At 36.4% G+C, this 12488-nt stretch overlaps 1 protein-coding gene across 1 annotated transcript; it reads right to left on the bottom strand.

The window, feature by feature from the left end:
• Positions 1-9140: 9140 nt before the first annotated feature.
• On the bottom strand, positions 9141-9479 carry LOTGIDRAFT_125320 (hypothetical protein; the record flags this gene model as incomplete). Its single annotated transcript, XM_009061560.1, has 1 exon — positions 9141-9479. A coding segment is annotated over one exon (339 nt), but the record flags the coding sequence as incomplete, so codon positions are not given.
• Between the last annotated feature and the right edge of the window lie 3009 nt (positions 9480-12488).

Here is a 12488-nt window from a genome sequence, read left to right as displayed (position 1 = left end):
AATGAAGTGGGGAAGCTTCAGGGGAACTAACTATTCAATGCTTCAAATCAAATCCAATTGTAATCACAAACTGCAGTTTCTAGTTCAGAACAAGTAAATCCAGCAATAAATCATATCTTCCCTGTTTCTGAGAATTTATGAGTTCATTTGTAAATATTTTGATTTTTTTCAGATCACTATTGACAAAAGCCCACCTCACGTAGGAGTGGTGCATGATGGGAAATATGGTAGTCCTGAAGTAGATTTCCAGATGGACAGAGAGTTGTCTGCCCATTGGGAAGGATTTTTTGATCGAGAGAGTGGAGTGAAATTTTATCAGTATGCTTTTGGTACTTCCTGTTTTGATGGGAGCAAATTTTCTTTTGACAGCAAGGTAACAAACAAACAGCTTTGAAATTAACAAGCCTGTAAGCTAATTGGTTTTATTGGAAAATTGTCCTCATTGCACACTGGATGGTGTTACCTGATTTGGCAAAATGAATATATTTTAGTTGAAAAATCGCCAGGAGTTGAGTTAAGCTGCAGTGCTCTGTGAGCGAGATGAATGTCTGCAGGGTTTAATTCCAGCAAATGCATGTTAAAGATCCATTGACAGTTGGAAATCCAAAATGAGTAGGCTAGTGCTGTTGCAAGGACAAAATTTCCTCATTACACACTGCATGGCTTTGTCCTCATCAGCTCAAAAATATGCATTTCAGAAAACACTTTGAATAGAACCAGACGTCATTGTTTCATGTTCACCTTTACTTTTATAGGATGTTACAAAAACAACATCAACAGACGCCACCTGGACGGCACCTAGCAACGGACAATATTATATCACAGTGGTCGCTTACAACCGAGCGTACGAACCCAGTAAACCAGTCTGTTCAGACGGTGTCAAGATAGATAACTCTGTAGCTGGGATCAGCAATATTTATATAGATGGTGGTCGAGTTATTGGTGGGTTGGTTCGTGAGACAGACAGAAGCACTGTTTATTACATCACAGATACGAGAGAAAGATATCAGATTGATGATGCTGATGGAACTTGCAGGTACGTAATTATTTTTTTGTGATTGTCCTGGATGTACAAATATTGCCATGTTTCAGGGGGGATAATTTGTGTCATGTATATCTATTGTTGGTTTATATTTCAGACAGAAAGCAGTACATGTAGATCATAAAGAGCTTCACAAGTTTCCTGTTGCTCAGTTCTCTAATGGTACCATTCAGACATTACCGGCAAATATTTTTTGTTTAAAAGATTCAATGAAACGAGACTCCTTCTCGAAAATCTACCTTTCCAAACATTCACATGTAAGTTTAAAAAATGTCTTTTTTCTCTTTACAACTTTGGTTCTTGAAAATTCTATCTGGTTGATGGTCAAACCTTCTGACATTCAGAGAGCCCACATAGCTAATTATGTTATGCGGTATTTGAGTTTGTCAACTCTTCATTCTTTTTAGAGAGTCCACATTGTTAGTTGCCTTTATAAGTATTCATGGCTTCTTCAACATTTCAGCTGTTTGTAAATTGGACGGTTGAAGAATCCAGTTCTGGTATCTATGACTACCAGATTGGGTTGGCGTCTGCTAAAGATTCTATTGCTGCACCAGACTTACTTCCCTTTACATCCACTCACCATCATACCTGGTACCATGGCAACCATCCTCAATTAAGTGATGGTACTGAATTTTTTATAAGTATTAAAACCAAAACAAAAGCTGGCAAGGATAATATTGAGGTAATTTCTTATTAATCTAGATTAAGATATATTATTATATAGTGAAAGGAAAAAGAAACATTATGTGGATGTATCTTAAATATATTTTTTTTCAAATGCTCATCGGAGAAAGTCAGTATTAAATGGACTTTAAAGCAAAAAGAAGCAGCAGATCATAGAATGAGTGAATTGACCACAGAACATCTAACTGTCAGTTTTATTAGTTTTATTAGTTTTGAGCAGTGACTTTTGGCTTTCTGTATACGTTAGAAAAAACGATCAATCCATATGTGCATGTACACTTTTTAAACACGTATTGTTTCGCTGCTATCAGATCATAATCTGCTAGCTTCGGGTTTAAATGGGACTAAATGATTATTTGTTTATTTTAGTCATTAGGACCTATAATAGTCCACACCTCTCTACCAACTTACACTGGACAACTTCAACTTAGTTTTGTTGAGGGGAAATTGAAAGTAGATTGGTCAGATGGGAAGATTTCAGATTCAGAGAGTCTACGCTTGGATATTTCTGTTGCTATTGGTGAGTTGATTTTTCACCTCAAATATAATCTGTTCATCTGTTCAATCCATCTGTTCATACATTCATCAGTTCATCCATCAATCCAACTGTTCATCAGTTCATCCTTCAATCCACCTGTCTATCCATCCATCTGTTCATTCATCCATCTGTTCTTCTGTTCAATCCATCTGTTCATCTGTTCATCCATCTGTTCATCTGTTCATTCATTCATCTGTTCATTCATCCATTCATCTGTTCATCCATCTGTTTATCTGTTCATCCATCTGTTCATTCATCTGCTCATCCATCTTTTCATATGTTCATCTGTTCATTCATTTATCTGTTCACCTATATATTCATCCATCAGTTCATCTGTCCATTAATCTATCTGTCCATCAATTCATTAACTCTATTCATTCATTGACGCTATTCATTCAATCATTCATTGCAGGTAGTGCTGAAGGAAGTCAAGATATTTTACCATTCACCTTGGCATCTAAAGCTGGTGCCTCATGTCCTGGAAATCCATCCTGTGTTCTGTTTACTCAGAAAGATCTTCACTGGAATCTGCATCACAGCTTTACATACTATGCATCCATTAGAATCAAGAATATCGTAGGGTTATATAAAGTATACAGTTCTCTCCCTTATCAGCATCTAACCCGTCTGCCATCAACTGGTCTCGTGTATGAAGTCGTTTTGGATGACGAAAAACAAGATTTCCGTATTTCGGTGAGTTGTTTTCTGTAATTTTGTTCCAATTGTAGATCAGTTGTCTAAAGAACACACATCTTAAGACTCTGAGTAACAACATGTTTCAGGTACTTTTTTCCGTATTTCTATTTCTATTTTGAATCAGACATACATAGACCTGTAAAAGTCTGTTCTCATTGTAAAGGGAGTAACCCTTGTTTTATGAATATGTTTTATGCATAGTTTATCCACTTTTCTTTTCATTTCATCAAGGAACTGGAAGACAGTGACTACCAACTCTCGCAAACCAAGTTACGCGTTCGATGGTTTGGATTTGAGTCAGACTACTTCAGTCCAGATTTACGTTATAAGATCAGTGTGGGGTCAGCCCCAGGGCTAGAGGATGTCAGTACAGTCAATGTTAAGGGAGTTAACAGTCATCAATTTCAAGGTTTAGCTCTTCAGTTACATAAGGTATGTTTTAATTGTAGTCTTATTGTTATTGAGAGTTGTCTACCTTAACGACATCAAATACTTATCTAACATCTACCTCCATTCCAATGTCCTGATGAGGATTGTGTATCCAACTCACATGTGGGCAGTTTTAGATGATTTCTAATCAATTTCGAATTCTCGCTCCTGTCCTGATGAGGATTGCTTGTCTGAAACATGACATGCGTTGGCAGCAGATAGACTCTATTTTAAACACTTTATTTGAGATAAATACCTTGCATATTGAAAATTGTATTATAGACATACTATGTAACTGTAACTGCTACAAGTGACGCTGGTAGTGTAACTGTGACTTCGAATGGTGTTACCATAGTAACAAGAGATGCAGATTTATCTTCCCAGATCACCGTTAGTGACGGACCAGGCTGTCATTACCAAGGTAAATTAAAAGGGATCTTGAATTGTAAAAGAAAGGAATGTCAGATTTAATTCCAAAAAGTGATATAGATAGCTGAAATTGTGCTCTTTCAAACAGGAAAACAGTCTTCTAAATTTTCGCTGCACAATTTTATTGAATTGTAAGGGAACAGGACATCAGATTTTGATTCCTACAAGTATTACAAATACAATGTACATGTGCTAATTTTTTTTCATGAACTTGTACCTTCTAGGTGAAAAACAAAATTGGCAGCCGAACCATTATAAAGAATCTCAAAAACAAAGCCAGAATGATTGTAATAAAGACTTGGATTATCAACTGTCAATGACCAGCTATGCCGCCTGGTGGAAGGTGAACGAGGATATCAAACATCTGTATCCTGATATACACTGGACATTACAGGTTAAACAGCTAGACACGGACGGTAGGGAGCTATTTTAAGATCACATTAAATAACAGCACGCTTCTATTACTAGTTGTCCTGATGAGGATTGTGTATCTGAAACATATGTCAGCATGAGCAGAGCTCTTGCCAATAACCTTACATTACATTAAGTCTTATATTGGAATGTTAACTCCCGGTTCTTAAACTACAGTAGCTGTCCTGATGAGGATTGTGTATCTGAAACATATGTCAGCATGAGAAGAGCTCTTGCCAATAACCTTACATTACATTACATTAATGACATCATGAGATGAGGACATAACATTTGAAAACAGGGTGTAAAACTCCATTATGTTGTATTTGTAGATATCTGGAATACTGTAATAGAGAAGGATTATATATTAAACTCTGGATATTTGATGGAGTCAGTAGAGTTAGATTATTGTCGAACCTATCGCAGTAGTATTAAATTCTGTTCTGGTGCCATCTGTAGCCAGGCTATAGTTAGTGATGGTGTCTCGATTTTAAACGAACCTGCTCAGCCAACAATGACTGTCACAGAACAAACAGTCCAGTCTCAAACTCAGGTAATTTATTAATGAGATATAGTTATTTTAACAGCTGATAGGGCTCAATTTGAGCTATCTGTATACTCCTATAAATATATATAAATATTATTTTTTTGTGGTAATGTGCAAAAACTATATTTCTGTTTTTTTTTAGTTATTGGTAAAATTAGACTATAAAAAACAGAATAGTAAAGTATGTACTATGGAAACATCAACAGACAGATACGAATGGAGTTTAATGTCTCATCAACATAATAGTCATCTACTAACAACTTGGACGAAACTGGATTCCGTTCAAAAACTGGCAGAAAATAAGGTAACTTGGTGATATGTTGTTTCCCTCATTCTACACTGTATGGTATTGCTTGTCTTCATTAGCTCAAACTGGAGCAGAAAAGTGTGATAGAGAACTCAATTTCATTTTAATTTAGATTATAATTTAATTTGACAAAATTTCCCTCATTGCACACTGCATGGCATTGCCAGTCTTTATTATCTAACACCTTATCTATGTTTTAGTTCCAGTTAACAATCAACCTAGCTGATAAGTTAGATTACAGTGAATGTCGTCGACTGGCTGTTAGAATATTTAATAAAGCAGGACTATCAAGAATCGTATCAGCAGACGTTAAAAACTGTTCTGCTATAGACCCTATGTTAATTGTACCATCTATTGTAATAGATGCTGTAGGGACACCTGTGTCGTCTGGTATGTATGCACCAGGGCTGTTGATTTGGCTCTATTTGCCGGACATGACCGACGGGGATGCTCAAATGTCCGACGGTCAATAAAGGGTTGAAACGAGAATTTAGTGGAATAACAAGACCCACAGACATCTGACTGTAAATTATAATGGTGTGAATCTAATATAGTGTCCCTTATATACATAGATTGAAAAGAAACAATGTCATTAAAGTATCAATGGTGGACTAAGGTCACCTGCAATTCAAAACCTCTGATCGAATCCTTTGCAATTGATATGATAATGAAATCGTTCAAATGATAGACCAATTACTAACAACTTGCTTGTTAAGTTGGCACTTTTTGAATTTTCAATGGTCAAAACTGCAGTCAAAAATAACTAGTCATTCAGATGGAACTAAAATTTTGTTTGCGTATTACAGATTCAAACAGTAATAGTAAAGGAAACAAAATCAGATTGGAGCAGAACGCCAAATGGTTGAAACCAGACGTAGATTATACTCCATATGATGACATCATATCAGCTGTATGGCCCACGTTACGTCACAGAAATTACACGTGGGGACTAATTCAAGATGAAGTTTTCGGATTAACGACACATTTCGTCCAATCAAAACAGATCATTAAAGACCCATGTAGTCATCCTACTGTCATAGTCTGTGGAAATACTGGTATGTAGGATTTATTGATTATAGAATATTCTCTGAGTCCTGTTGAATGAGTTTGATATTTATGCTCATAGGCATATATGGGTAAAATACTAGCTGACCTGATGAAGATTGTGTATTTTTTGCTGTCTATTTTCAGCATAATATGACTCTTTCATTTAACGATTTAATATTTTTTGATTATTTTGTAGACCAAGAGTTTATAAATATCAAACCAGATAAAAGTTTACAACATGGCCGACGATACCACGTCTGTATTCACGCAGACGCTAAAACAATCAAGCATGAGAGATGGACGGAGACTATACCAGAAATTAACGAATGTAGTGATGGGGTGACGGTTGATTTGACTCCGCCCACTGCAGGTCGAGTTTGGGTCTATAATCTTCTGGACTCAAAATATCAGGTACAAATTTTATTATCTTTGGAATTTGATGTTTTGGAATTGGATGTCTGTCAAGAGATGCCTTTGAAACTTTCCACTTGACTCAAGAGTTGTGAGAGAGCTCCGTTCATTTTCAATTGGAGTTTTCGATTTTGAGCTGATTCACATAAAATGAAATGAAATAGAGTTTTATGTCTTTCATTTCTGCTCCACTTTGGGTAATAAGATGGTGGTTTTTGGTTGGGGAGATGGAATTAAGTAATTTAATCACACTGTTTATTTCAGCCCTCCAGTAATGATTTAACGGTCTATTGGGATGGCTTTAAAGACCTGGAAGAAAATGGTGGTAAAGTGGTACATCCTAGTGGTATTTCACAATATCATATTGAAATTGGTTAGTTTTCTTCAAATTTTATGGATCTTTACAATGTCTCCACAATCCAAAAACAGCCCAGGCCTAATTTTGACAATGTGAATTTTTAAATTGCAATAAAATTTGGTCATAGTCTTTTTTAAAAATCTTATTTTATGGACTCTAATCTTAATAGCCCGTAGTCACCATTGCAACTATATACTCAGTTTTAGCATTTTTACAGGCAGGTCTGTGACAAAAAAGTGGTCTTAAACTTGTGAAAAACTGTGCTAGGAAATGTGTCAAACCATTTAGTCTGTACAATTATTTTTCTGTAGGGTCAGTAAAAGGGGGAGAGGATGTTTTGGCGAAACAGAACATTGGTTTGGTCAATCATAAAGTTTTCCATGGTTTAAACTTACAGAGTGGACACACCTACTATATCACCCTTCAAGGTAAGCATCCATACATATAGTGGGTGTGGAATAGCTCAGTCAGTAGCGAGTTTGATTGTCCTCTGCTAGGACAGTGGAATAGCTCAGTTGGTAGCGAGTTGGATTGTCGTCTGCTAGGACAGTGGAATAGCTCAGTCGGTAGCGAGTTGGATTGTCGTCTGCTATGCAATTAGGTGCCGTGGGTTTGAATCCTCCTCAAGGTAAGAAAAATTCTAATGCCTGTGCCAGTGCTTTCGAGAGTCGGCCCCCTAATACCATGAATAAGAATAGTGGTCATAAATCTTGAATGTGACTCTCATGCAACATGAGAAGATTGGTGTCTAAAAATCAGACATTTGACTTCTGCTTTTATCCTCTTTTTATAATTTTTTGTTGTTGTCTCCCCTTTCTTTGTTCATTGGGCATATCCTGTTTGTATTTTTAACGTATGGTGTATATTTATAGCCTATGAATTTTGTATTTACAGCCTTTGATTTTGTGAATCGATCAAGAACAGTACATTCAGAAGGCTTTATAGTTGATAACAGCCGTCCACAAATAACATCCAAACCTATCACTTTCCCAACAGCCTATATACACAGTACCGCTACTCTCTCAGCTTGGTGAGCTGCTTAATTCATCGTCAAATTCACCAACTGCTAATACTATCTAAGGATCTTTGTGATAGTGAAGTAAAAAAAATGCTTAGTTTAAATGAAATTGCAAGAATGACAGACGCCTGACTGAACAGTACACAACATTTTCAAAACACATGTATTTATCAAATTTAAATTCTCTTAGATTTTAATTCTCATTTTAATTCCTTTTTCTGATTTCAGCTGGACTGGATCATTTAAAGACGACCAGAGCGGTGTAGCAGGCTATAGATGGACTATAGGTAGTAGACCAGGACATCAAGACGTTAGAAAGTTTATCCAGACTGTTGAAGATTGTGGAGAAGCTGTTTTAGACCCTCCGTTAAAAGATGGGGCAACTTATTATGTTACTGTTGAGGTATGGATTCAGTCAATTTTCTCTTTAAAATTATGATACATAATTTTTGGTTTTCATTCATTTGCATCATTCATTCATTCATCCATTTGCATCATTCATTCATCCATTTGCATTCATTCATCCATTTGCATTCATTCATTCATTTCTTGCATTCCTTCATTATTTTTTTCCAGGCTAAGAATGGAGCAGGAATGACAACGACCTTGACCTCACGACCTGTAATAGTTGATAGTACGCCACCTACTGGAGGTCATGTTAATGATGTTAAGGGCAGTGACTCTGTCGATACTGATGATATTGATTATATAATTGATAGCAGTAAACTCGCTGTACAGTGGCGAGGATTCCACGATCCACATTCACCCATCAAACATTATAAAATAAAACTGGGAACTTGTGCTGATTGTGATGATGTCGTCTCTGAATTCGAAGCTGGAAATTCTCAGAGTAAGTCATTGTTTATTAATCAATTATATTCGCTCGGATTGCAAGCAAGTTTTCTTGTAAAAAGTATGATAAATAGGCCAATTAAACAATATTAGCTATTTGGACGGTGTGTGTGAGCGTGTTCATAATGAATTTTTATTTTGATTGACAGGTTATACATTCCACCATATTAATCTAACACCTGGTAGGAGATATATCACTACAGTAACAGGATGCAATATGGCTGACATGTGTACGTCTGTGTCGTCTGATGGAGTTATCCTAGATTTAACGCCACCTACTTCTGGTATTGTGATGGATGGAACTAAAGACAGAGACATAGATTATCAGGCTATAAGGTAGGCATCAGTGACTTATTGCTTTTCAAATTCTACTCCTTGAGCACAAAAACTTCATTGCTATTGGACTCACCAGGATGGCTATGGAACTCACCAGGGTGGCTATTTGACTCACAAGGGTGGCTATTGGACTCACCAGGATGGCTATTGGACTCACCAAGATGGTTAATGGACTCACCAGGATGGTTATTGGACTGACCAGGATGGCTATTGGATTCACCAGGATGGATATTGGACTCACCAAGATGGTTAATGGACTCACTAGGGTGACTATTAGACTCACCAGGATGGCTATTTGACTCACCAGGTTGGCTATTGGACTCACCTGGGTGGCTATTTGACTCACCAGGGTGGCTATTTGACTCACCAGGGTGGCTATTGGACTCAATTCATATCTAATTTAGGATCATACCTGTCCATAAGAGAGTCCACATATTGTTTATTTAATTACAGGAACTATATAGGAGCCACATGGTCAGGTTTTACAGATAGTGAATCTGGTATAGTAAGATATGAATGGCGAGTTGGTACGACTCAGGGCGGTGATGAAATACTAAAAACAGAAGTACTGCCTGTGGTAGAAAGAATGTATAAATCTAATTTGCCGAACAATAAACTCTTACCAGTTGGAGTGAAGATATTTATTACAGTGAAGGCAATCAACAAAGCTGGTAAATGTCAATCTTAATCAGATTTGTTGTTTTTTTTCTGATAATTTTTGTCTCCATTACTCCATTGTAATCCAACTAGATTTCTACCAAGGGTTTGTTCTTATCATAGCATGTCTAGAAAGAAACAACCAAGTTTTTACAATGTAAATAACAAGTAATGGACTTACACACCGACCGAGATTAGAACCCATTACCACCATTTGTTTTTTAAAAGTTGGAGATCTTTATTTTGTCAACAAGGAATGTACAGGTAACACAGGTAACACAGGTAACACAGGTAACACAGGTAACACAGTCATCACAGGTAACACAGGTAACACAGGTAACACAGTCATCACAGGTAACACAGGTAACACAGTCATCACAGGTAACACAGGTAACACAGGTAACACAGGTAACACAGGTAACACAGGTAACACAGGTAACACAGGTAACACAGTCATCACAGGTAACACAGGTAACACAGGTAACACAGGTAACACAGGTAACACAGGTAACACAGGTAACACAGGTAACACAGGTAACACAGTCATCACAGGTAACACAGGTAACACAGGTAACACAGGTAACACAGGTAACACAGTCATCACAACAATTTTACAGGTTTATCGAGTGAGTCGACATCAAATGGTTTTATAATTGATACATCGCTGCCTGTGATATCCCAGAAACCAACACTGTCCTCATCCTTCTCGTCCATAAAATCAGGGAGCTCAGTCAGTCGATCTAGTATTAAAGTAATGTGGAGTTCAGAAGATCCGGATTCGGATATTGAGAGACAGTATATCTCAGTCGCTCCTCATGTTATGGGTGATTTTGATTCAGCAGCCATGGAGGTTAGTCTTTGGGGTTCTTTCAAGTAAAAAATGAAGAAAATTTAACTTAATCTGTATGTTATTGAAGCAGTAGTTGATTTTGCTCGTAGGGGTTAGTTGAGGGTAGGCTGTGGTGAAAGGGAAAAGAAGTTGGTGGTTGTCCAGGCCTCTTGTGGATGATATATCAAGGATCTTGTCTACCAGTAGGCCTTGGTCAAACCTTTTTTGTGTTTTGCAAAAAAAAGTCAATGGGAAAATGTCAAGTATTGAGATGTAAAATGTATTAAACTTATATGATTATATTTGTTAGATTCCGAGTGTATTAAAAGAATTCACGTTTCCGTTAATGGCGCTACATGACGGTAGTAAATACAATGTTAAAGTGATCAGTTGTAATCTAGCTGGATTGTGTCAGTCTACGATCAGTGATGATATCTTAATCGACTCTTCTCCACCCACAGCAGGTAATGTTTCTACTTTCATTTTCAGTTTGGACACTTTCCAAAAATCTTGTCAGAGTCCTTGTTGACTTGCAGAAAATCTTTCAAAGAGAAGTCTTTGTGTTTGTCAACTCAGTTTTCTTTTTAGAGAGTCCACATAGCTAATGATATTTATTTGTAATTTAGGTTTTTGGCATCTAGACAGAGATTTTCTCAGCATTCCTTTCAGAGAGTTCACTTGGATAATATTGTTTATTTGGCATTTAGGTTTGCCAACTCTTTTAAAGAGTCTACAAGTACACTAAGTTTATTCAATATCCCTTTCAAAGCTAATTATGTTAATTTGGTTTCTAGGTTTGGCAACTCCATCTTTCTTTCAGAGAGACCACAAAGCTAATAATGTTTATTTGGTATTTAGGTTGGCATTCCTTCAGAGAGTCCATTTTTCTAATAATGCTTAATTCTATATTTAGTTTAGGCCTTTAGCATTCCTTTCAGTGAATGAAGAAAGAATATTTAGCTAATTTAAGTTCTATGATGTATATTCTAGGTATGTTTGGAGTATCAAGTGAGCATGCAGCTAAGTTATATCGAGGTAACGTGGAGGCTATAAGATGGGAAGCGAATGCTATATATTTAGCTTGGTTAGGATTCTCTGATCTTCACACTGGGGTCCTAAAGTATATAGTTAGTGTTGGATCTCAACCTTTCTTTACTGATCTAAACAAGGTAGGCCTGCATCTTATATATTTTCTTATTATACGGCCCAAAGAAAAAAAGGGAAACTCCAATGTGGAAAAATTTACAAAATTTGGTGCTAATGCAAATAAATGATTTTACTGTATCTATGATATTGTTTGGTTTTGATATTATGAATAACAGAAAGAACCATTTTTATACAAGTACAAAAACTTTGTTGGATGAGAATCCTTTCTACCAGCTTTTTTTTGGTCAAACCTCTTGGTATTGATCTTTCCATCATTATTTGTACCCATTTACAGCTGGGTTGACTGTAACTATGAAGAAAGAAAATTGATCCCATATGCTTGATGTAACAAGGCAAATGAAGTTTTCTAATGCTCTATCTGGCTCCTTCACAAAAATAAACCAGTGGTGTTAAATTTTTTCAAATTTCCCAATTTGACTCTCCTTATAGCTAATAATATTTAATTCTCTAGGAAAATAAACCAGTGGTATTAGATCATGATGTAAATGGTGAAGATTTTAAAGACGAGGGAAAACTTCAAACATTTAAAATTGAAACTCAGTCTCTCAGTATTGGTGATAGTGTATTTATAGCTGTTTGGGCAGTTAATGGGGTAGGTATTGATTTGATCAATATTAAAATGACAAACGCCATGTATAGGTAACATCATATTATAAACATAAACACGTGCAGTCTACGAAGCCGAATACGCAAGATACTTAGTTTGATATTCCAGATACTATTTCAA

The sequence above is a fragment of the Lottia gigantea genome (assembly GCF_000327385.1).
Source record: "Lottia gigantea unplaced genomic scaffold LOTGIsca_49, whole genome shotgun sequence".
Lineage (NCBI taxonomy): Eukaryota > Metazoa > Mollusca > Gastropoda > Lottiidae > Lottia > Lottia gigantea.
Note: the sequence above shows the minus strand (reverse complement) of the source record. Positions and strands in the feature narration are given on the sequence as shown.